Source organism: Pteronotus mesoamericanus, unplaced genomic scaffold, assembly GCF_021234165.1.
Source record: "Pteronotus mesoamericanus isolate MK-2021 breed Mesoamerican mustached bat unplaced genomic scaffold, CSHL_Meso_final contig_263, whole genome shotgun sequence".
Taxonomy (NCBI): domain Eukaryota; kingdom Metazoa; phylum Chordata; class Mammalia; order Chiroptera; family Mormoopidae; genus Pteronotus; species Pteronotus mesoamericanus.
This window is the reverse complement of record NW_026555112.1, coordinates 7,142,283-7,167,899: the sequence shown is the minus strand read 5'-3', so window position 1 is coordinate 7,167,899 and position 25,617 is coordinate 7,142,283. Positions and strand designations below refer to the sequence as shown.

Below are 25,617 nucleotides of genomic sequence, written 5' to 3'. Positions count from 1 at the left end.
ATATATCCTGAAGACATCACAAGAGAAGTGCTGGACATCTGTCCAGGTATATACTCGTATAGTTGGAGGGTATGAAATGTCATGGACCACTTCTCATCACATCTCCAGCTGTATAATTTCTCTAGTGGTCTCTGTCTGTTACAGCATTTGCTTCAGCCTGCCTTGCATCAGTGTGTGTATAGACACACACACACACAGACACACACACGTCGCCTTTACTGCATGCATTAATTTATTGTAAAAGTATTCATTGAGTGCATTCTATGTGGCTGTAGGTATACAAAATTGATCAAGATCCTTTATCTCGTGGGGTTTACATTTGAGTGGGTAGAAACAGACAATACGTATTAAGCATATACATGGGTACGTTAGAAGGTTATAAGTTCTCTGGAAGAAACAAAAGGAGAAAAGGTCAAGGGGCATTGAGAGTGCCCGGAGTGGGAGTAGTGCCAGGAGTGATTTTAAATAGGGTCCAGGGTAAGCATTGTTGAGATGGTATTTGAGCAAAAACTTGATGAAAGTGAGGCTCTTGACTCTGCTGACATCTGAGGGAAGAGCATTGTATAGGCCAAGTGTACACTCAATGAAAAGCTCTGTAAGGAGGGGTAATTCATTTGGTTCAAGGAACAGAGAGGGAGGGACCAGTGTAGTTAGAGCAGAATAAGAGGGTGAGGGGAGTGGCAGGTGATATCAAAGAGGAATCTGGAGCCCAATCATGTAGGACCTGTTTGGTTATTTAGGGCTTAAGATTGTCCTCTCAGTGAAATGGGGAGCCATTACAAGGTTTTGAGCAGAGAAGTGGCAAGATCTTATTTTATGTCATCAAAGATTCACTCTGGCTGCTGGGTAAGAAAAGTCTCCAGGGGGTTGGGAGTAAAGGTAGGGAGACCAGTTAGGAGGCTACTGTAGTCACCAGGGTGAAAAATGCTAGCAGCCGAGCCAGGTTGGGAGCAGTGAACATGATGGGTAATGGCCAGATTCTACACACATTTTGAAGGTAAAACACTTAGAATGTTCTGAAGGGTTGGTTTTAGGTATGTAAGAGAGAAAGGCAGTTATGTGCCCCAAGTGCTTTTTGTTCGAGAAACCGGGTAGACACAGTTGTCATGAACTAATATAGGGAGGGCTGTGGGGAGAAGGTTTGAATGGAAAGTCAGGAATTTACTTTTGGATAGGATAAATAGAGTTGCCTGCTAGACATCCAAGTGGGGATATCGAATAGGTGATTGGATATGCAAATCTAAGTTTTAGGATTAAAGTCTGGGATGAAGATATGTGTTCATTATCTGGGTAAAGATAGTATTCAAAGCTATGATATTGGGTGAGATAACCAAGGAATTAATGTAGACAGTGAGAAGAACTAGGAATTAAGTCCACTATAAAGCAAAAAGCTATATGGTCTTTACCCCTGTATTTCTACCCAGGCTAAACCCAATACCTGGCCCAGATTGCATGCTGGGAAAATGCTGTCTAGTTAAAATGAACCAAATTTAGATACTGGCTTAACCTAGCTCTACTCTCCTGCCCCTTCCCCATCCCCTCTCCAGAAATGCCACAGTCCTAAGTCTGTCTTAAATCCAAAATCAAAATGATACCTTGTTCCAGTAGTCACCATTCCTTGTGAGCCCTGGGCTTGCTTAGAACATGGGGTCTCAATATTTCCCTATGCTCCATCCCTACCCTATCTTTCACTCTAGCAGAAAGCAAGTTCTGCTTTTAGATTAAAAAGGAATGTGCCCAGGGAAGTTTCAAAATGTTTCTCAGCCTTGGGACTTCCCAGGTCAAAGTAGAAACCATGTGACCCTCATGGCCCACAGCTTCCATTTCTTGACTCAGGTTATTGTCCATTCCTCTGTGAGGCTCCACAAAATGGAAATGACCTAAGAAGGATTGTTACTTAGCCTCTGATTGTGTGGAATAGCTTCTGGTGGTGAGGACAAAAAGTTCCTATTCTCTGAGAACACTGACTTATCTTTGGCCATACTAACAAACTCTGGTTCTAAAGCTTCCCAAACAATCAATGACATCCTGGCAGCAAGAACCACACTTCTGAAAGTCCGCCACTCAGCAGTAACCTCAGTCCAGTCATAACACTTCCACACTTAAGGTTCAACTAGTTCTTAAACACTCCCACTTCTAAAAGTCCAGTGATCTCTGAACTCCACAATTCCAAGAATCCTACATAAAAGAAGTAGTTTTCTTTGTTTGGAGAAGGCTGTGTCTCACAAGTACAATTCTCCTTTACTTAACAAGCAATTAACTCAGCTCTTTGTTTGTTTATCTATTTCAGATATTAAGTAGTAGCCTCTTCATTCAACAGTAGAAATAGTTATTTCTTCCAGTTGCTTATAAAATTCACATACAATTCCATTATTGTGAAATTCATCCTCAGTCCAGCATTTGCTCATGGGTCATTCTATTTGATCCTGTGTGTGTGTGTGTGTGTGTGTGTGTGTGTGTGTGTGTGTGTGTGTTTAAGGCTTTTTATTGATCCATATCTGTGGATACTGAAGCATAGGGTGGCCTGGCAAGGCTACTTGTCTCAGGTCACACAGCTGATGGGTGGCACAGTGGCACCTATGAGTTCATCATTCAACAATCTCATGATTCCCCCTCCCCAACCATAGTACTAGGCTGCCTGCCAGTGCCCAGAGACCACAAGTAGGATTCTTTCACTGACCCCAAAGGCATTTTTTTAACCTGGTCACCACTGTGATAGATGAATCAAGAACTAGACTGTTATTTTGATGATAGTAAGAAGACCATCATCAAAACAAGCAGCTTATTATTTTTTGCCAACTCTGAGTTGGCTTTGGATTCTATTGGCATTGAATTCTTGGTAAATGTCATCTTACTTAATGAAAGCATGTGCCAAATGACTGCTTGAGAAGATAGGGTTACTTCTACATGGGGACCAAGGAAGCTTTCATGGACGAAAAGGCTCTTAAACTATACCTGGCAGGACAAGTGAGATTAGCAAATTCAACAATATAATTCAGAAGATGAGCAATTCACCAATCCCACTCTGCGGTCTCTCAAATGGATATTTAGCCCTCTCCACAGAACCATACGCCCCTCTCAGGGGGGGCACAGAACTGTACCTTCCAGAAGATAAGGGAGCGCCTCCATGGTGTCAGTTTATCTGAGCAACCGAGGTCTCACCCCTGTAGCTAGAAGGCTAAAGAGGTTCACTCCTCACCTGGGAAAACTGGGCAAAACTGCGATCTGAAAACAAGGGCACGTGTCCCAACAGCTCATGGCAGATGTCGCTGAAAGATAGAAAGCACAGAGTTTGGGAGTAAAGAAGGGTTACAACGTGAGCTAGACTCAGTCTTTTCACACAAGGAATGGGCAGAAAGAAATGAAGTAATTCATTCAGGTTTATGACCTCACTTCCAAGAATAAGGGGTGTGCAAACCTTGGGAAGAGATGAGGCAGGGTGTAAGAGAAAAGAAGGAAGGGGAAAGAAAAGTAAAAGACAGGGCAGGACACAGCAGCCAGGGGGTCTTAGGTGTATGCCCGCTGAGGTGCAGAGGGGCAAATATTCCTGTGGGCATCCTCTCATACACCTGAGTGGGCTGTGGGTCATGAACACTTTCCATCCCAAGTCTTCACCTTGGCATTGACATTCCTGGGCATATCCAATGTGCTCAGGTATTCCCCAAAGGAAATTTTTAAAAAATTTAATAGTACCATTCCTCTCTTATTTTGGAGTGGGCAGTGGTCAATCAGAGAAAAAAACACATTGATTTAACACCTTATGTGCCAGATCCATTAAAAACAGATCTTTTCTGATTTAAAGTAATGAACTTTGTGGGCAGAGAAAGACTATTTGGGGTGTCCTGCCAACTTTTTCTATACATTACTTAATATTTAGCTGCCTAAGAAGACAGCTAAATTCAAAAGTAAGCAGTGTAGCTCCAGCCATTCTGTACCTTCAACCAAAATACAATCTAGGCAAGGAAAGCTTAGACTCATCTAGGCGTGTATTTAGGTGATGACAGAGCTTGCCGCCTGTTTTCCTGTTCCCATTTGAAACTTCATAGCTCTGACTTCTACAATCCTTTTGAAATTTGAATGTGACCTTTCATTCCCATGGCCAGGGGAGGTCTGAATCTTTAGCTCACAAGATGCCCAAATTTCCGATCAGTATGGTCTATCTGTTTGGAGAGAGAAAATCCCTAGAAGAGATGAGTTTTTCTCTTCATGTCAATCAAATAATCCAGGCAACTTGTTCTAAAGATCGTCCACAATGAACCCAACCCTCATTTCCGAATGAGGGAGAGGTGGCCTACGCTCTCGCTGGAGGCTGGCGGTGGGAGGACCATACTCACGGTTCGGGTGTGTACATGGGTTTGGACCCATGCCTGATGTACTGGGTACAGTGGAAGACTCGGAAGGCCAGGCCACCCAGGAAGTCCCGAGAGGAAAGCAGGCCAGCCACAGGCCGGAGGCGAAAACCAGTGCAAGCTGGGGAGCAGGGAGAAAGAAAACTCAATACCCATCACAGCAGGGCCAGAGGGCCCTGAAGCTTTAGGTAGCGAAGCAACACACGCAGCTACCCAGGAGCATGGGTGCCAACGCCAGGTAGACTGGGCTTCAACTGTCTGCCCCAGGGCTTGCCAGCGGGGGGGTGTGGGCCAGTCAGTTCACTTCTCTGAGCCTCAGTTTCCTCACCTGCAACACGTGGATAAACACTTCTTAAGATTGCTCTAAGAATCAACAGAGCTAATAAAGTACTTTCCCATACCTAGCACTTTGGAAACATCCAATAAATGTAGCTGTCATTGTTGTTTGTTAAGTCGAAACACCTATTCCCCCCTTGTCCTGTTTCCAGAGTGAGAGGGGACATTCACTGCACTTCCCAGGGAGAAAAATATGAAAGGAGCACCCGGCCTCCCCATTGCACCTCACACAGGCCACCCTGGGAGAAGCGGTGGCTTCTCTCCTTGGAGCCCTTGGGAAGAGGAATGAATATTCTCAGTTCCACACTGTCTCCCCTTTCTCTCTTGACTGTCTGTCCAAGAAACACACTCTGGCCTGCTCTTGGCCATGCAATGGACTATACACTGTGCCAATGAATTGTCAAATAAGTTCACCTAATCTAGGGGTGAAATATCAGGGAGTCCATGGGGGCTGCACATCTCTACCACATTCTCTACCACATTCTCTAAGCTGCTTTTATCAGCAATAAGGCTGACATTTTGTTCGTCATTCTGGTTCTCGTATTTATCTTTCAACTCCTGTCAGACTTAGGTGGAGAATGACAGTGAACAGTGAACACGGTAATAATAGTTAACACTGTGCATTACTTGCCATCTATCAGACACTGTTCTAAGCACTTTATACACACTAACTAATCCTGATAAAAATTCAGTGAGGTAGATGCATTTACTATCTCCACTTTAGAGACGGGGAAGTTAAAACACAAAGCAGGTCAAGTTCTTGTCCAAGGTCACAGCTGCGGACAGCCTGGCTTCAGAAGGTGTTCTCTTAATTACTACTATCTAACTCCCCAGTTGTTAATATTAATGTTTTCTTTTTATTATTATTGGCCATGGATACATGGGTAATTAGCAAAAGAATGTCTTTAGGACCCCCTTACCCCTCTACTTATGTTCCCTGGGCCTTCAGAGCGAAGTTCGCTCTGCTTGAGCTCTCGTTCTCCTATTGATCTGAGAAGCAAAGACTCTCTCAATGGAAGGAACCCAAAAGGTCATCTAGCCCATCTACAATCTGTCCCAGCTGCCACCCCTTCCTGCCACACAGCCTCTCTGGCTCCCTGCCCCAGGGCCGACCACACCATCACCACAGAGCTCAGAAGCACAGAAAGTTCTTCATTCCTATAAACCCACTTCCCTGCATTCTACTTCCAGGTGGGTGTTTACCATGGGTTAGTTGATTGTTCTGTTTTGGTTTTGCTGAATTAACAACCCTTCCTGGCAGAGAGGGAAACACTTATCTTCCTGGAAATGCACTGAAGAGCGCGGTCACCCTAAGAATGGATTTCTCCACTGCGGTACTCAGAGTGCAAATGCACCGAGCCCCAGTGCACTGAGCACCTCCCACAGATATATCACTGTGCCAGTGCTTTCCACGCAACATTTTATTTTATTCTCACAATCGCCCTGAGAAAGGCTAAAAGGCTGACACAGGCCCCACTGGACAGATGTCAAAACTGAGGTCCGTTCACCCAACTAGAGAAAGTCGGAGCATGATTCATACCAGAAGGATGTATGTAGACTTAGAGCTCAGGGCCCTTAGCTCTGCCCCACAAACAGCACGTTACCTACACAAAGGCACGCTGCAGCCTCTCATAACATAACAGAGGTGCAAGGAGAACCCTGACTGAGAGACCTGGGCTTTGCATATAAAAAAATAAAACACTTTTCATGGGCACCAATGAGGCTAAATTCATGCCTGGTGCCTTTGCGGGGAGTTGGAGCTCAGCAGTGACGTTTCGCTTTTCCTGGGAGAATCAACGTGAATGCATTGCCACAAACACACTTCCCCGCCTGCCCCTGTAGCCTGGACCCTGACGTGGACTTACACTGCAGGAACTGAGAAACCTCTTCCAGCTGGGGAATGTTATCCTCACGGAAGCCACAGTACTTCTCCAGCAGTGGGAAGATGTGATTGTGCTCGTAGCAAGCGTGGGTTTTATACAAGCTCTTCAGGGTCCTGAACACCGTCCCCCATGTTTTCTTTTCTTCCTCTGTGTATTCCACTCGTGGGATGGGCTGCCCACTAGAAGACAGGCATGAGTTATTTGTCTCTGGCTCAGCAGGTGCACAGTGGTGGATGAAGGAGCGTCAGCAGGGGGAGATGGGCCAGGGTCTGTGAGCGGCCACCACCTGGGCTCCAGTGCATTTCATAGGTTGTTTGAAAGAGGGAAATTCTACTTCTTGGTGTAGGAAACATTCAACTGATTTGATTAAACAACAATACGAGGTCTCTCCTCATCCACTGCACCAAAGACTTGCTGTCACATTGGGAAGTCACTTGGCCTTTCTGCTCTCTTATCTCTCCAGTTATTTAAGTAAGGTGGAAATTCACTTACCTTCAGAGGCCAGCCAGACAGGTAATGTAAATGTATAAACCAGCAGCTATAGGTAATAAGAGGGTGGGGCTGAAAAAACTGGAGAGTGTATCCTCTTTCTAAAGGAAGGCATTCAAGTTCAATTAAAGTTTTGTATTATGTCAACTAAAGCAATTATATCTGTGGCCTAAAGTGGGTTTAATATGTGCACCATGAGTTTGAGACTCTTGTTTAGTGGGCTTGCACTTTCTAGAATTTATATTTCAGCCCCTGGGAAGTCATAAAGGTATTTAAATGCATGTTAGGCATACAATCTGCTTACCTAGCATCTTCTGCCATGACGTAAGAGAACTACAGGGAGCTTGTTGAAGTACATATGTTGGCCCAGCCCCATAGACCCTGAATCTGTGGGGGCAGGGAGGGTCCAGGCATCTAGATTCCAATAAGCTCCCAGGTGACACGTTATAGTTTGAGAGTCATTAGTTCCAAAGGTCCTTTTGAAAACTGTCTATGAATGAGCTGTGTTCTGAACAGCGAAATAAAATAAAACCAAAGAAAGCCGGCCTTCCAAGCCCAGGGACTGTTCTGCAGGCTGCAGCCAGCCTGTTTCCTAACAGGGTGCACAGTGGGTGTCCTTATCTGATAAACAGCTCGTCATCACCAGGCCCTAAACTAGGTCGCCCCTGCCTTTTCAGAATTGGAGCTCATCCAAGGACAGGAAAGCAAGGTCCCTGTTATGTTCTACAGAGAGGCGGGCAGGACTTAGGGAGGAAAGACAGATGATTGCTTAAGTATTGAGAGAAGGGCAAGGCCCTGTAACAACCAGCAGGAATTAAAACAAGAACATCAGGTAAGGCCCTGCCTGAGGATGTGACATTATTTCAGGGCTAAGTGCTGATGAAGGAAAAGAACAGGCTTTGGAAACGAGCAAAGTTGGGGTCAGTACTTGGCTGTGCCATTTCATAGCTGAATGACCTTGGGAAATTTAGTAAACCTCTCTGAGCCTAGCCTGTGCAGCTGTTGCATGGGCTGACTATTCAGAAGCACATTTTATCAACTGATCAATATACCGAGATTCTACGATTCATGAGGCATGAGTTCGATTCCCATGTGGAGCAAAGATTGGAAAGGTGTTAGAGACCCAAATGTGGAGGCTGTGGGCAGGGAGGGTGGCAGAAGGCAAAGGAGAAGGCCAAAGTTGAGTCCTGAAAGATGTTGTAGTTTCTGGGGTGGGAGGAGCTGGCCAGAGGAGACTGAGAAGAAACTTCAGAAAGGAAGGAGAGAAATGAGCAGAAAGTGAAATAGATGGAGAAGTAACACCTCCTGACTCTGAGGGCTCCCCGGCACTCGGGGAAGTGATTGAGAATGACTTTGCAGTTAAACAAGCCTGAATTCAAAACCAGAACATGCCACTTACTAGAGTATGTCTTTAACAAGTTACTTAACTGTTTTAAGCTTTAGTTTTCCCATCAGGAAAATGGGGAGTTACTGCTAAGACTAAATGAAATAATGTAAATAAAGTGTTTAGGACAGGCCCGGACAAAGCAGGGAGATAATAAATGTGATCTATTGTTATTGATGAGCTGAAGAAGGACTCTTGTCTCTAACTGATTTGATGATGTCCACCTGCCATTCTGGGACAAAGGTAAGGAGAGGAGAGAGAGGCCCCAGGTTCTGTGGTTCCTGCTTGCCACCAGCCAAAACCCACATGCATTAGACCAAACTCAGCACAGCTCTGGATACTTCCACTATGAGGAGTCACTCAGGGAAGGAAATTTTCTCATTTGACAGGTGAATTGGTCTCCAGAATAGAACTCTATCATCTCCTTTATCACCCTCATAGTCTAAGTTCTAAAGAACCATTACTCAGTGTTCTGGCCAATTATTAAGTTTCTCCTGGTGCACATCTTTTCTCATGCCCTGAACTCAGGAATGGGGTTCAGACCCCCAGACACTAAGTTTCCCATGGTAGCATCTCTATGGTTCCTCAGGACTCAAAATAGCACACTAGTTCTCTTCCAAATAACCTATTTGATGTTTGCACTTTCCTTTGGCTAAAAGAAGGTAGGAGAGGGGCAGAGAATCCAAGAGAGGGAAAAAGACACTCATCGGAAAACTGCCCTTCACAGCTGGGTTGGGTGGATGAAAGGAGAATGCTGAGGCTGGCTCGCCTGGAACTTCACGTGACTCATTATTTCACCAACTGCTTCTTGAATGTAAATGATTCTCTTTTTCCTTCTTCCATGTTTAATATGGAGAATATCAGAGGCTCCTTTATTCAGGACTGAGGCCCTTTATAATCACTTCAGACATCACTGCATAATTACACAACAAAGCCTGAGAAGGGAGCTGGGCCCCAGCCAGTGGGTAATTTGTTTTGTCTAGCAGGATTTTTTTTAACAGGTGTTATTAAAGGGAGGGTCTACACACGCGCGCGCGCGCACACATGGCAGGGTTCTCCATGCTGATGTTTCCCATCTTGGCCAAGGGAGAGGCAGGCTAGCAGTGTGCTCTTCTTTCTTTCCCCCACCAACCAAAGTAAGCAGACTTACTGTCGGTAGTTGTAGGCTATGTCAGCAAATTGCTTCCGTCTGGCTCGGTACACGGGATCTTTAAAACCCTAGGAGAAAGGAGACACTTGCTAATCTCGAGACTTTGGAGGGAGAGGCCTTGTGTACCTATGAACACTCTGAATGGGAGCTCTTGACCTTGGACAGTGTTTTTCCTTGCCTTGACTGTACCCTGAAAATAAAGTCTCAGTGAAACTGAGGGTAAGCTCTCCTACCACTATGATGGGAGACATGTTAATTAACAAAACCTCCAACTTGGTGTGAACCTCTGTGCCACAGGATTGCAAAGTGCAAAGGGTGTACAGGTTTTAAAGAAATCTCATCCATAGCATTTCTACAGTGGACACTTGCTCCATTAGGCCAAGCCAGTAGGATCGGCATTTATGATGAAGATATACAATATCCCCTAAATGCTTGACTAATGGTAAGTGTCCAGCACTGCCTCCTAACTTCTTGACAGACAAACAGTATATGCTTACAGTCATTGCAATTTTTTAAAAATGCCATTTATTCACTGCCTGCTCTGAGCCTGTCTGTGTGTGCTAGAAACTTATTTTATTTCTAACTCTCACAATAAACTTGTAAAGTAGACTATTTTACAGAGATATCTGTACCCCCATGTTAATTACAGCATAATTCACAATAGCCAAGACCTGAAAACAGCCTACGGTTTAATTGATGGGTGAATGAACAATATTCCATTACATATGAATGTTATTTAGCCATAAAAAAGGATGAGGAAATCTTCTGACAGTATGGATAGACTTTGATGGTATTAGGCTAAGTGCAGTAAGTCAGACAGTGAAAACAAATACTGTATGATCTCACTTATAGGTATATATTTTGAGAAATAAAGAAATGCAAATGTTTCACACTGGAAAAGTAAAGCAAAATTACCATACATTTTTTTCATTCCAAACCTAAGTTCCAGATAAGTTAGGATCATTGTTTAGAAAACATTCTATGACATGATTATTACAAAGTATAATTCATTTTCCTTAGGGCATTGAGTGGTTTTGAATCATTAATTGCAGGTAAAAAAAGTTTAGGAATATGAAAAATTAGAATTACCATTGGGTCTACTTCTTCTGGGAGAAGGTAAGTTGCTTTGAGATGATGTGGTAAGAAAATTGGGCACCATGATTTGATTTCCAAGCAGGACTAGCATAACCTTTTATGAAATTGTTTTCTGGGCTGATGAAGAACACACCTCCAAACTTCGAACTCCAAAGATAAATTTAATGGCTGTCAATCACTAAGGTTCAATCGTGACAGTCACCCTCACCTTCCAGTCTTATTTAACAGTCAGTAGTAAATGACCATCAACAGCTCCAAAGTAAGGAGTGTAGACTTTTGCACTTACAAGGTGCCTTGGAGAATAGGAGAACATCTCCCTGGGGAAGGTGAAGCTCAGAGAGCCGTTTGCCCAAGAATCCTTAACTACAGAACCAGGACCTCCACTTGGGTTTGCTGGACCTACCCAAGGGGGTGAGTGGAGGTGGGAGGGTTGTGGCAGAAAACTAGGGAGACAAGAGAAAAATTCCCTTAACCCGTGGATCCAACTCATCAGGCTGTCTCCAGAAAAGGGGGGTCATGACAACTTCTCTTCCCTGGTGGACTCTTTATCTTTAATCTGTAATGTACAGTCTAATTATTTTTCCATCCACGAAAGAAAAAAAAAGCTTAGTATAAAATTGTGTATCCAGTAGGTGTCAACTATGTCAGAGAGAATGTATAAATACATAAATGAAATGATGGAAGAAATACACCAGAGCCTAAAAAATGGTATGAAAATGAGAAAGAGTAACAGTTTTTATTCTTGTATACTATTTATGTTTTTGAAGTTTTCTTTTGTGTGTGTGTATGTGTGTGTGTAGGGGGGCTTATAGTTTAAAAAAAAAAGTAAAATACTAGTAAAAGCCTGTCTCCAATCATTACAGAAAGTGGCAGCAGACTGTTTCATTGAGATGCATCAGCACATGCACATGTACTGTATTGCACAGATTTTCTCTATGGGATGGTTTCTAACAATGGTCCTTTTCAGCTCTAAGCTGCTAAAAAGTTCATTATTAGTCTGCAAGGGGATCCCATCAACTAGGCTGCATGGATTTTGGGCTTTTGCTTTCTCAGTTACCAGCGAAATGTAACCTTGAAGTCCACCTCTCGAGGAGTTGGCCTTGCATTCTTCGGGCTGCTGGGTGACCACAGGCCTCTGCAGCCATGTGGAATACGCTCTGAATGGAGCTGCAGTTGGAGACGACTAATCATCCTGTGTCAATTTACGCTAATAGCAGCAATGTCAGTAGCGCTGCATGTAATTTATTTATAATCGCCCTATCTCAATTAAGCTAATAGCAGCAATTTTGGTTGCACTGCGGGTAACCAAGTATGTTTTGACAGGAAAATATATCACTGGTGAAGAAGTGATGAGGGGAAGGGGGGAGAGGGAGGACAGATGGAAGAAAGTAGAGGGAATTCTACGGGATGCAAAGTTGACATGCAATCACTTTTCTTAATCTCAGGATTTTTGTTACTTGAGGGTGTGGAGGCGTCTGATTTTGTTTTTGTGGGAGCTTGGGGGAAAGAGCAGTTATAAGGAAAAGCCTTCAGAGTATTCTTCTAGATAGAGACCTTGATGTCATCATTTCTTGATATCATGGCTAAAGCTAAACTTCAGAAATGCCATCTTTAGTCAGACAGGCTGGAACTAATGTAAAATAATGTTGAATGCCAACTCCCATTGAAAAAATAAAATTAAAAAAGAAAATGACTACAGGCAAATTTTAACCTTAAAAAAATGTCTGACAGGCTGGGCTGGATTTTTAACCCATTTGATCACTAGGAGCAAGGCTGGTCAGTTCACCTCTCACAGCCTCAGTTCCTTCGTCGGTAAAAAGAGACAGTTCATGGCAGCTACCTCACAATGTTGGGTGGATTAGATCAACTAAAATTCTGAGTACGAAGGAGACACTCGCCGTGACTGGTACAGCTCAGTTGGTTGGGCATCATTCCACAAAACAAAAGACAACCTGTTCCATTCCTGGGCAGGGTACAAGATTGGGTTGTGGGATCGGTCCCTAGTCGGGGCGCCTGCAAGAGGCAACCCATCCGCGTTTCTCTCTCACATTGATGTCTCCTTCCCTCCTTTTTTCCCTCCCTTTCCCTCTCTCTAAAAATAAATAAATAAAAGTTTTTTGTTTTTGTTTTTTTTAAGGAGACACTCAAAGAATAATGCATTCGTTCACAATGGCAGGAAGTCCAAAAGCTGAGATGTCTTGCTCAGAACAGAGAAAGGATACTCTCTGGAAGGGTCACTGAACCCCACCCATCACCCATCCTTGGGCTTTTTAAACAGCATCTTGAGAATTCTTATCTTGCTATTTATATTTCATCTAGACCAGTAAGAAGAGGCTTTTTTGCATTCTATCAGTCTCATGCCCACAGGAGGAAGGTTGGTACATAGGAGACAAGAGGTTCAAAGTGACACTTTTTAAGGATGTGCTACTGTCATTCTGTAGACACAGGCCAAAGGTTTGCAAACCAAGGGACACAGGCAGTGCTCACCCTGACTCCTGCCCTTGTCCACACTGTTGTAAGCCATGGTCACCTCCAATAAAGCCTGTTCTGGAAAGGATTCAGACACCTGGTTTGGTTGCCCAAGCCAGTAACCTGGGAGTCACTGTTTTGCTTCTCTCCTCCTCCCTTTCTTCACATCCAATACTCTATATCTGTCTATTTTTTCCTCTCAGATATCTTGAGCCAATCCTTTTTTACTTTATTCTCATTGTCACACCTTGGCTCAGGCCTCCTTCATTTCTTGCCTGGACCACTATGACTGCTTCCTTTGCTCCTCTCCAAAACCACCCCCCTTGACTTCAGCCCAAGTCAACCTTACAAAATGCAAGCCTGGTGGCATCACTCCCCGCCTTAAAAACTTCAATGGCTGCTCATCACTTTTAGGATGTAGTCCAAAATCCTTAAGGTAGTCTACAAGGGTCTATGTGATCTTGCCTTGCCCACACTTCCCACTCTGTGCTAATCTACAACTCTCCACATGTTATGTCTCCAAGTTTGTCCAGAATGGTCTTATTTTAATTCTTCAAACACACCATGCTTTTCTCCCCCATGTTGCCAGGCTCACAGTGGTATCCCAGTCCCCTCAGACATCCCTTTGGAAAGAGCAGCCACCCCTCCCCCCACAACCCCAAACGTGGAGGCTCCTGAAGGGCAAGGTTCATGTTCCATTAATTGTTTCAACCCCCTTCCCTGCACATGGCCAGGGACACCATTCGCAGACACATGAGGCCACAGAGCCCACTCTGGCTGAGATTTCTCATCTGAAGGTGAGAAAGTACAACCCTCCCATGGGTTAGAACATTTAAATTTTTAAAATGCAGGTAAAGCGTTTAGCACAGTGCCTGGCATACCAACCATACTCAAGAAATGTTGGCTCTGAATATCACTCACTTAATAAATATGTGTGGATGGAAGAAAGAAATCAAGGATCAGGGGAAGGCAGGGTGGACAGAGTGGAGTACAGCTATCCGAGCTCATTTCCCCACTTCACAAACACCCCAAGGCAGATGCCCTTCTCCTCTGTTTGGGGAACAATCCTTCCCTGGCTTCATTTCTCCGAGCAGCTGTGTTGGAGGCCCTGGCTTGGGGTATTGGGTCAAACATCAGCACCTACTGCCAAGAGCAGGGGTCAGGGCAAGGCAAGCTCATCCTAAATACCATGGACAGCGGGGAACAGAGGGTCCTCTCTGGAGGAACACCCGCCCCTCTCCTCACACCCTGGAGGGTTTGCTCTGTCCTTGGCCCATCACTTCCCAGATCTGATGAGAAGCCACAGGAAGGAACAGAGAGAGCCTGGCTCCCTCGTCAGGGGGACTGTGTACCTGATAAATTATAGTTTTATGACAAAATTCATGACACCGAGAGGCCAGAGAGCCAAAGACGTGGGCTGGGTCTGTAAGAAGAAATTAATTCCAGAGTTTTAAGATCAAGCCCATGAACTGGCCTCTCTTCCCACATCTTCAAATGACGGGAGTGTGGCCAACAAACGGGAAGGAGCTTGGGGGTGGGGGCTGGAGGTTGGCGAGAGGAGGAAGGACCAAGATGGGCTGATTCCAGGGCCTGGGTCAGAGGCAATCAGACAGCTTTTTAGAGAAACGATATCTTTGGAGATGCTTTGCTCTCGGGGCCCATAGGCCAGAGGCCCCAGGCAGAGATGTGTCAAAGAGAGTCATTCACAATCTACTCAACAGTAAGGACCCACATGATGTGGGGAAAAAACAGACACTGGATGAAACACAGACACTCCCATTAATGGTCTACTAAACCGCTGCCAACGAGAATAGCCTTCAAGTCATTTGAAATCAATCAATGGAGGCAGTTGCCTGGTGGACATGAAAAGGCCATCACCCCGATGGTAGCACCTCTCGCCTCCAGGGGCTGTCAGAATGGGCTTCAAGCCCAGCCTGGACTGTGGCTCCCAGGACCCTCCACCCCAGCGCAGAGGGGGAAAAATCTCCCCACCCTGGTCCTCTACCCAGAACCATTAAAGGACCCACTCCCCTGCCCCTAGGACACAGGACACCGTCTGAGTTCTCGACGGGAACTACACCGTGCACAGCCTTACACCTACACACCAGCCAGCCATTCTAAATATCCCGGGTTCCCTCAGGGCCCTGACCCTGGCATGTACTGTCTCCTCAGACGGGAACACCTCCTGTTTCCCTATTTGACTGGCATCTTCCACTCAGTTTCCAAGATCCTGTCCCCAGGTCACCCACCATTCCCTGTGCCACCTGGGACGTGGCAGAGCTATTAGGGCAGCTCACTGTTTCCCAAGCACTTGAATTAAACTCGGTAGCTGGACAAAGTCAGAGAAATAAAGATGACTTGCATATATGTGTGTGGTTGTGTGAGTGTATGCACATACTTACATGCCTGTATTATGTATAAACAACAGTGTCTGGATGGTAACCCTTCCTCACTCCAGCAACAATGGCCATGGTAAGGATGATGTCACCACCCTCACTGAGTAGGCCCTCCGTGAATGACTGCTGTCCAGGCAAACAAGCGAAGACACTTTGCTGCAAACGGGGTCACGGGAGTAAGATGCTGGGGGTGGGGGAGGGGAGGAAGCCGAAGAACTGCAGGGGCAGGGCCGTGGACTCACGGGGTGGTCTGCGTCCAGTTCCGCGCCGTAGCTGAGGATCTGGTTGGCGAATCGGTCCAGATCTTTAATGGTTTTCGGGAACCAGGGCACTGCAACACAGAAAGGGCAGAGTCCTGAGCGGCAGGGCGGCAGAGCACGGCCAGAGACGTCTCCAAGGGCAGCGGCGCGTGGTCGCCCGGATGAGTCCATGGCGGTGAAAGCTAAGGCTCCGGGTATCCTCCAAATGGCTGATTATATAGGAAATCATATTTTCTTTGAAAAATGATTGTATTTTTTATTCCAGCTTTGTTGAAGTATAATTGACAAAGTTGTAAGGTACTTAAAGTGCACATGATTGTGATTTGATATCCGTACATGTCGTGAAATGATCCCCCCCATGCGCTGATTCCCATATTCATCATCTCACAAGCGTTTCTCCTTATTGGGGGAGGGGCGGGGTAAGAACATTTAAATTCCACTCTCCGAGCTAATTTCAGTCATATGATACAGTGTCACTAACTACAATCACCATGTTGTACGTTCGATCTTCCAACCTTATCTGCCTTATAACGGACAGTTTGTGCCCTTTTACCATCTCCATATTTCCTCCACCTCAGCCCCTGGCAACGACTTATCTATTCTCTGTTTCCATGAGTTTAATTTTTTCTTTAGGTTCCATAGCATAGAAATGATACCATGCAGTATTTGTCTTTCTCTGTCTGGCTTATTTCACTTAGCACCTTGGAAACCAATTTTAAAACACATTCACAAACGTATTCTCTTTCCTGGAGATTTTCTCTGAATTATCTCAAAATTCATCTCCCTCCCACCTGTTATGGGACAGCGGAGTCGTTTTTGATGTTTTTCTTTAGCAGCGGAATATTACAGGTCATCCTGGAATATAAATCAGATAAAAACCAGAGCTGTTCTACTGTCAGCAAGGATGAGCCCACAAGACCCCCTCTTCCTATCACATGTCTCCCCTCAAAGGCCCCTGGGCATCCTGGAAGGATCTTCTGATGCCAAAGCCGCCTTGAAAGCCACTAGTGAAGTGAGTGGAGTCAGGCAGCAGGTGCCTGGCAGAACCCAAGGGCTCCGTGGGCTTGCCTGTGTCTGAAGCAGCTCAGCAGGGATGAGATGAGGGCTGAGGTGCATGGCTTCAGAGACTGGGTCCCGCATAGAGAGGGACCCCAGGGGGGACAGCAGGTGGTGGCACCCAAATCCCTCTGGCCTATAGGAAAGAAGGCACCCTGGGGGTAAAATTGTCCCAGGAATGAACAGGGACTAGAATATTTCAGACTGTAAGGTCCCCGAAGGCAGGAGCCATGACCGCACTGTAGTTCCAGGTGCGTAGGAGGAGGAAAGAAGGGAAAAAGGAAGGAAGGGAGGGAGGAAGTCTGGCCATGTTAACATGTAAGGCATTAATAACTAACCATCATGCACAGTGCCAACTCTGGCTTCCTTGCTATTTCTGAAGTATCTCCAAAATTAGGAAGGTATTATGACTCCTATTATATGAATGAGGTACTGAGGGTCTGAAAGCCTAAATAACTTTTACGATCACACAGGAAACGAGAAACTGGTAGATCCAGAAAATATCAGAGAGCAAAAGTAGACATGGGGGAGGGGAGGCGTGAAGTGCACCCAAGGCCCCCCTCATTCCCCTGAAATGAGATTTAGGGGAAAAGATGCTGACCTTGCAGTCAGCCAGGTGTGGCTTCGAATCCAGGCCCCATCGACCTCCTTATCCTTTCTGTGCTTCAGTTCTAACTGGAAAAACAGGAATAATAGCAACAACAATAGGAAGAATAGCAAACATTTTATGAGGCCTTAACATGTGCCAAGCACCGTGCTTAGCATTTTAGAGAATGCCTCTTTTAATATGTGGACTGCTGTGAGGAGCAAATGAGAATTTAGGCAAAGAGCACAGCCCAATGTCTGGCCCATGAAAAAGGTATCTTTCCATCACCGGCCAGTTATTTGCAATTCTGGCCCAAAAGCTCAGGTGGGGCAGGATAGAACATGTATGCCACCTAGTGGCCCTACATGGGAAATGTCATCCCTGATCTAGACACCGGTCACCAAAACAAAACGGTTATCTCGACCGCATTAGTAAAGGTTCATTTTGTAAAAGTAAAAAATAAAAGTTCAGTTAGAGCCCTGTTTCCATAGGTCTGAGGTGCTAAGCTCTCTACTGCCTAGGTGAGTAATAAAAGCTAACACTGAGAGCTATTCTACATAACTTACCTATGAGGTGGGTACTATTGGAGGAAACGAAGGTACAGGGAGCTTGAGCGGCGAACCCGAGCACACACTGCTAGAAAACAACAGTCAGGGTTCTGACTCAGGCCCGGCTGACTCTGCCATCTCAGGTCTTAACTGAGAATCCGTCCCACCCCTTACGGGCTGGTGGCCGAGCGCGCGGGTTTGGAGGGCTGGCCCTGGGGCCCGACTGCCCGGCTGTCTTTGCAGCTTCCCGCCTGGAGGTTTCGACACCCCTGAAGCCCAGCCCATTTCTCCAGACCGGCTCCCTCTGATAACAATAACAGGGATAGACGTCGTGATAATAATTCCTGCCCTTGCTTATACACCACTTCCAGAGCCATTCCATGCACTACGTCAGCCAGTCCATGAAACAGCCCCATGCTGTAGGTGACACTATTACCACCATTTTGCAATTGAACGGAGGAACAGAGAGGATATGCCTCTTCACAGCCTCCTCGGGCCGGCCACTGGAGGACTCAGCCCCACACTCCGCCCACCTATTACAGGACCTGGCTTCCCACTTCATCACTTGAACGTCAGCCCACGCTTTCCGTTCTTCTTGAATCCAGCACGTTGCCTTGTTCAATGGACCTCTGTTGTCAGTCCTGGAAATGGGGTCTGTTCCCTCCCCATTGCAGTCAACCAGGGCTCTGGATCCCCTCTGAGGCCATTCCTGTTTCCGCCTCACTTCTCTCCCAAGGCGCGCCTCCCCCACTCGTTTCTCTCTTTTGTCCAGGAATCTTCCCTATCTCCAGCGGTAACTCCAGCTTTTCTTAGAGACACGACAAGCCAGCCCTTCCTTACTACTCCCCCTCTGACTTGCGGGACCCTTAGACTTGCCAAAGGAGACTCCACAGACATTTCTTGAGCAGCTACTAGTACTAGGCACTGGACCTTAGCCAGTGAGCACAATGGAATCATCGCCCTTGCGGCGCTTGTGTTCTAGCAGGGGGTCACAAGAAGCAAGCAATACATAAATTTAAATAGGTAACAATGCCAGGAAGTTCTTGAAGAAGAACGCAGCATAAGACGATGGCGAGGGATGAGGATACCATTTTACAGGACATTCTACGGCTCCAGACCCCAGGCAAGGGGTTTAATGGCGCAATACTGCCTACCATAGCCCAAGGGCATCTGCAATAGCCAAGACCCATTAGTCCAGAGCTGGTTCCCTGTTCAACTCAAGAGAGTCCGTCCAGCAATGGTTAAGGGCCTAGGCAACAGAGCTGGACAGCGTAGGCGGGAGCGCTGTCTCTGCATATGTTATCTGGGGCTCCCAGAACAGATTATCAAGCCTCTTTGTGCCTCAGCCTTCCTGGCAGCAAAATGGGGATAATAATAGAGTTATAAAGTACTACTTAATAGGAACAATATGAGGTTAAATGAGCTCATATAGGTGATTTGCTGAAAAACAGTACTGGTACCCAGTAAATACAGTTGACCCTTGAACAACACAAGTTTGAACTACATGGGTCCACTTCTGTGTGGATTTTTTTCAATAAATACTGTGAGTGTATTTTCTCTTCTTTATGATTTTCTTAACATTTTCTTTTCTGTAACTTAATTATAAGAATACAGTATATAATACATATAACATACAAAATATGTATTCCTTGACTGTTTATGTTACTGGTAAAGCTTCAGGTCAATACTAGGCTACTAGTAGTTAAGTTTTGGGGGAGTCAAGTTATACGCGGATTTTTGACTGCGCAGGGCCAGTGGCCCCAACCTCCACGTTGTTCAAGGGTCAACCGTACTATTATTGTTCAGCTGCAAGCTCCAGGGAATTTTTTACTCTGCTCTTAGCTCAGCATAGCACAGAGAACAGAATGGAAAGTCTTCCAGCAAGGCTAGAAGGTCTAGCCCCTTTTTTTTTTATTTTTTATTTTTTGTACAATTGAACAAGTATTTTCTCTCTCAGAGCTTAGTTTCTTCATCCACAAAACGGACAAAAACTGTCTGCATTATTGCATTATTGCATGAATTACATTAGCGAATGTGACACACCTTAGCACAGGGATTGACCCACAGTCAGTGCTCAGTGTTAACAATTAGGATGACCAAAATTTTAATGATGATGATATTTTTTGAAAGAGGGGGAGGGAAAAGATGGAGGGAGAAGAGAGACTAGAGTCAGGAAGCTGGTGGTCAGTTCAGCTCTGATATTAACAAGCTTTCCAATCTTGGGCCTCAGTTTACCTCTCCATAAAATGTGGACTGTTGGATTCACTTGCTGCAATCCCTTTGGGGTTTCTCTTATTCTGAGACCTGCGGAATGTCTTTGAAGGGCTGAGCCTGGCCAAGACACATGAAAATACACTTCCAGTTCAATCAGTGTGGTAGTGTCGCTTGTTTCTGCAAGTGTAGTCACTGCATGTGTTCAGCTCCCAAAATTCATTGCCTCTACCATTTTCCATTCTCTTCTCACCAAAGAAACAAGTTCCTGCTCCACAGGTGGAAGCTGGGCGTGCTGGCTGTTTCCCAACTGAACGCCAGAGGGCAGCAGAACCAGAATATTTTCAGCTTGCCGTAGGTACTGGCTGTTTCTCATCTGAACGCTAGAGGGCAGCAAAACCAGCATATTTTCCAGCTCTGGTTTCCTTTTTCCTTTTTCTGTTCTTTGTTTTATTTTGTTGTGTTGTGTTGTGTTGTGTTTTTTTGTCCTCCAAAGGGAAAACACTAGTTGGGCTACGGTGACTTAGCTCAGACATCTTGGTGGGAAAAAGAAAAATTGAGATGTTTGCAAAGACTCGAACGTTTCAAGTCTTGGCAAAGCTGAGTACAGCCTATGTATCACCTGGGTAGAAAGAGAACCCAAACCAGGCCTAACGACTAAGAAGAGTTCACCAGCTGTCACCTTGGGGAGCAGAGACAAGCCTTAAGGAAATGAGACCCAGGAGAGGCAAGTTCTGGGTGTTGGGAACACGGTATTGAGGTCCTAACATGCTTCACTGTCTGAGGAAGAGGCCAGACGGGGCAGGGCTATAAAACAAGCAGTGTGGGGACATTAAGTGCTTGAGGAAGAAAGACTACAGAGGACCCCAGGCAAAATCAGGACCAAGCCTTTATATTTGTGCTTATGCCTTATATTGGTTGACAGGTATGCACATGCAGCACTGGAAGCCAGCAGGACTGTGTTCACGTTTCCTCTCTCCCACCCAAAAACTGTGCCACTCTGAGCATGTCACTTGATGCCTGAGCCTCTGGCTTCTCATCTGTGAGATGCATGAGGCAACCAGTCCCTCACTGGCCTCCTGGGTTGGGATGAGAAGCAACCAATGGACTGTAGGTCAACCTGTATCGTCATGACCCTTGAACCATACCCACATGCACACACACACACACACAAAACACAGACACTTGTTGAGATAAGGTCACACAGGCCACTGGTGGCAGGATTGGAGTTCATACCTGTGACCCCCCTCCTCTATGACTGAGGTCTTCCAAGTTTCCCAACCACAAAAAAATTAGAGCTACATTTTTTTTTTTTTTTTAAGTTACATTCCTGGAGAGCTTACAATGCACCAGATCCTGTACTAAGCACTTTGTACTTCTACTGTTTGCTTTCATTCCCAGAGCAATCCTGGGCAGCACCGTTATTGTTAGTGCTTTACTGATGAGCCAGCTGAAGCTCAAGAGATGAAAGGACCAGCTCAAGGTCACTGGGCTTGCCAAGCTGGAATCAGAGCTCTGCAGCTTGGGCACCTGACCACTGACTGGGCAGGGCATGTGGGGGTCCTGGGTCTGAGATTCCTGTTCTCCCACCAGCAGAGGGACAGCAGGGGGCAAACTGAAACAGGAATGTAAAGGCCCTTGAGGATAATCCCCAGGACAGCCCTGGGTCTTCCCACCCTCCCTGTCAAGACTCCCTGGATTTAGAGGAAGTGACTTTTTTAGTACCAAAGTCCCAGCGCCTCCCACACACCTTTGCATTTTCCCTTCTTCAGTGAAGGTCAGAGGCCCCTCTCCCCACCCAGTCTTACTCACAAAGCTGGGAACCCCGCGACCCAGGCCTCCGTTTTGAAAAGTTAAATCAGATTAGTTCATTAATGACCTTTGCAAATACCTCGGTGGTGGGCTGGCCTCCGTGAGCCCCTCCACGGACTTGCGGGCTGCTGGCTCTGGGGTTAATGAATGACTTGGGCAGCGTGAGGATACAGAGGCCCTCTGTGAGGCCCGAGGCTCCCGGGCGTGGGGGCAGATCGTAATGAATATTGATTTGGCTTCAAGAGAAGCAGCCGCAGGAGAGCTGGCCCTGGACACCCACGTCGTAGTCTCATTAAGTCGGGGTCAACTGCTCAGCTCAGACCAAAGGGCGGCTGGCTCGGGGGTGCTCCTGAGCCAAAGGGCCCCACAGGCCTGGCTGGAGCCTGCTTCCAGGCCAGCGGGTCAGAGTAGGCCTCTTAAATTTATAGCGGTTCAAGGTGCAGGCTGAGTCGCCATCAAACCCTGCCCTCCACCAGGCCCTCACCAGCCCCGGGGTTTAGCTGAGGAGGCACCGGGCTTGCCCCAGACTCCGGCCTCCAGCTTGTCTCGGGGGAAGCAATAAATCCTCTATTTCTCAGGCCCAAAATAGAAGGATGCTCTCACCCCCTCCTCCCTGGCTCCTGGGTGTCTCTCCTCCGAGGCAATGGTCTCCAGCCCCCAAGAAAAGCAGTCTCTGTGCTAATCACATCTCCCCCTAAGAGAGAAGGGATGGCTTGCCAACATCCGGCAGGATGGAGACATTGGATGGTTTTCTTTTCCTCTTTTAAGGAGCATCTACTTTCCTTCTGGAGAAGAAACACTTTTCGGCAGCGTCTGGGCAAGATGCAGGCTGAGGTGCTAAGCTCTTCCCCTCCACTCCCCAGATGGACAGGGTGTGGTTGGTGGGGAGGGTTCAGCACCTGCTCCTGCCCCTGGTGTGACCCGCAAAACATTTGCTCTCGGTCCACCCACACGTTAAAATGGGATCGAGAACCAGAGGAGTAAAAGGGATCTAGTCATGAAACGCAGAGTAAAAATGTGTTGAAACAAATAAATGAACAGAATAAGTAAATGTATATGGATGAGATATAGAATAAAGTTTTTAAAAGACCTGCAAGGTCATTTATTCCAATCACCAATCTAAACTGGAACTGTCCTCCCAATGCTCTTTTTTAAAATGTCACTATCCTATAAACATGTTTTTTGGCAGGGTGCCCACTCTGTCCCCCAAACACTGCACTGCACTGAGACCTGATTACCTGCCGCGTACAAGGGGAGTTCCGGTCCCCCTACACTGGGTCCAAAAGAAGGCATGCAAAGCCTCTTCCAGAGGACACCCTTCTCCCTCCTGGAGCCCTTGCCTGGCCCTGCTGGCTTCAGAGGGCCCAGGCCAGGCCTAAGGATTGGGAGAAGGATCCCACCAGCTGCCACCTTGGAGATCAGGGACAAGGCTTAATGAAATGACACCCAGGAGAGGAAAGCCCTGGGTGTTGAGGGGGGTGGAACCTGTTGAAACACAAGCCCCATCCCCAGCTGCTCGGGCTTGCAGCAACGTCAGCACACCCGACAAGCGTCCAGGTCGGCTGCCAAAGGCAGCCTGCACACGTGCAGGTGCGTGGCCCGCGGCAGGCCAGGGGCCACGGGCATCTGCAGCCTGGGAGGCACGCCCGGGCCCCAGGGAAGTGCACGGCGGAAGCGCTGGAGCTGAGAAGCAGACAAAGAGGGGACGCAGAACAGAGGAGCCGAGGAAGCGAGAGAAGAAAGAGGGGCCCAGGTGGCGGGAATGGGGACACCCCCAGCCATCAGGACCCCCCTCCAGCCTTAAGTAGCTTATCTGTCAAGATTCTCATCTCTTCAGGAGTCAAGGTGGCCTTAAAAAACCTTTTCTCTTAAAAATACGCGTGCACACACATGGGTACCATTTTGCCCCAAATTCAGGGTCTTTTCAGAGTCCTCCAAGGACCCCTGTCCCTCCATTCCCAACAAATGATCTGAAACTGCAGTTGTCTCGTGGTTCTGCTCTTCAGGGCAGCGACACTGAAGCAGAAAAGAGAAAACTCCAAACAGGGCTGGGAGGGGAGAGGGGGCAGGAGAGGAAAGAAATGAGTATAATGACGTTGCTTTGTTTTTTCACAATGATTTTTTCCTTTAAACCATTGCTTCATGAATTGGTCCGAATAAAAAAGACAAATAAAATCCTAATTGCCCCCAGGCTAGATAGATAAGTAGATAGGTAGGTAGGTAAGGAGGGAGGGAGGGAGGTAGATAAGGAAAATAAATAGCTCTTCTGCCCCCACAAAGCCATCTGGATTCCCTTTGCTTCCACACCAGGACCATTATAATCACCACAACTTGAACAAAATCCACAAAATGCTTTTAGAAAATAACTCCCAACAGGTCATTTTCTCCAGAGGCGATGATCCTATACTTCTGTCTCGCCAAGCTATATGGTCCGTCTGTTCTCCTGGCTGCAATCTGCCTCCATACAGGAATTTCCAACCCCCTCCAAATGCAATGTCATGCAGGACTCAAAGAGAAAGGTAAAAGGATTAGGAGATGGATTGAAGGAAGATATTAATGCCCTTTTATGTTGGGTTGGAGAAGGATTTGAGGTCCTCAGGAGAGAGAGGAGCCGGAGAAAAGACCTCAAGCATTCAAAAGACTCTCTGGATGAAAATCCTATTAAACTCACACCACTTTCTCCAGGAGGCATTTTAGAAGGTTGGGGTTTATTTTTAACTTGTCACTGTAATTAACCTTCTCTTAAGCTGTTTTGGGTGGGGAACTTTTGGCAATTAAGAACCTGAAAAGTTTCATTTTCTATCACTCAGATGGCCCTTTGAATGGTTTAAAAACTAGAGTGACAGGAGGTTTAACCTCATTGATTTGAGGGGTTCAGATCTCACCCTTCAACCTGCTGTCACACTCGCCCTAAGACCTGAGCCCCTCACTAGAAAGGGCGTTTTGTGGAGTGAAAAGAACCAAGGGTTCGGATCCACCACGGTGCCTTCCTTCCTCCAGCCATCCTCCCACTGAGCTCTGCAGAAAGAGCAGCTCAGCAGTGGGGCTCTGTTTACCCTAGAAAAGATCTGTTTCTGGGCCCAGACTTCTCCACAAAACTACCCCGGATGCCCATGGGGCCCATCTCTCTCTGCAGGTACAAGGTCGTGCCGTTTCCACATCACCTGCATCCCTAGCAGCTGTTCTGTCACAAGGAGTGAAGGTGAGGAAGCCGTGTCAGGTAGGGGCAGCCAGTATGGGATGGGGCGTCCGAGACCCTTATTTTAAAGGATTAGTCTGAGCAGTTTTTCCTCCACTAGGCAGAGTGTAACCCAACGTCAAATTTCAATGCCCTGCTATTTTGAGCCCTGCTGGGGAATCGAACCTGTGCTATGCCCAGCCTCTGATCAGCCCAACACTGACAACACGATTCTTCTGTGTGACACGTTGGCTTTTTCAATTCTCTAAAAAAGATTTTATTTTTTTTATTTTTAGAGAGAGGGGAAGGAAGGGAGCAAGACAGGGAGAGAAACATTAGTGTGAGAGAGAAACATTAATCAGGTGCCTCTCATAAGCACCCCGACCAGGGACCAAACCAGCAACCCAGGCATGTG

The 25,617-nt window shown here is 46.5% G+C and overlaps 1 protein-coding gene across 1 annotated transcript in view; it reads right to left on the bottom strand.

The window, feature by feature from the left end:
- The window catches only part of PAH (phenylalanine hydroxylase), a 53,042-nt gene that overhangs the window by 6,648 nt on the left and 20,777 nt on the right, over positions 1-25,617 (bottom strand). Inside the window, exons 4-8 of the mRNA XM_054574618.1 lie at positions 15,794-15,882; positions 9,592-9,659; positions 6,551-6,747; positions 4,335-4,470; positions 3,200-3,269 (exon numbers count right to left, since the gene is read on the bottom strand). Of these exons, the coding sequence (XP_054430593.1) occupies positions 3,200-3,269; positions 4,335-4,470; positions 6,551-6,747; positions 9,592-9,659; positions 15,794-15,882 (560 nt within the window). The remainder of the gene's footprint in view (positions 1-3,199; positions 3,270-4,334; positions 4,471-6,550; positions 6,748-9,591; positions 9,660-15,793; positions 15,883-25,617) is intronic.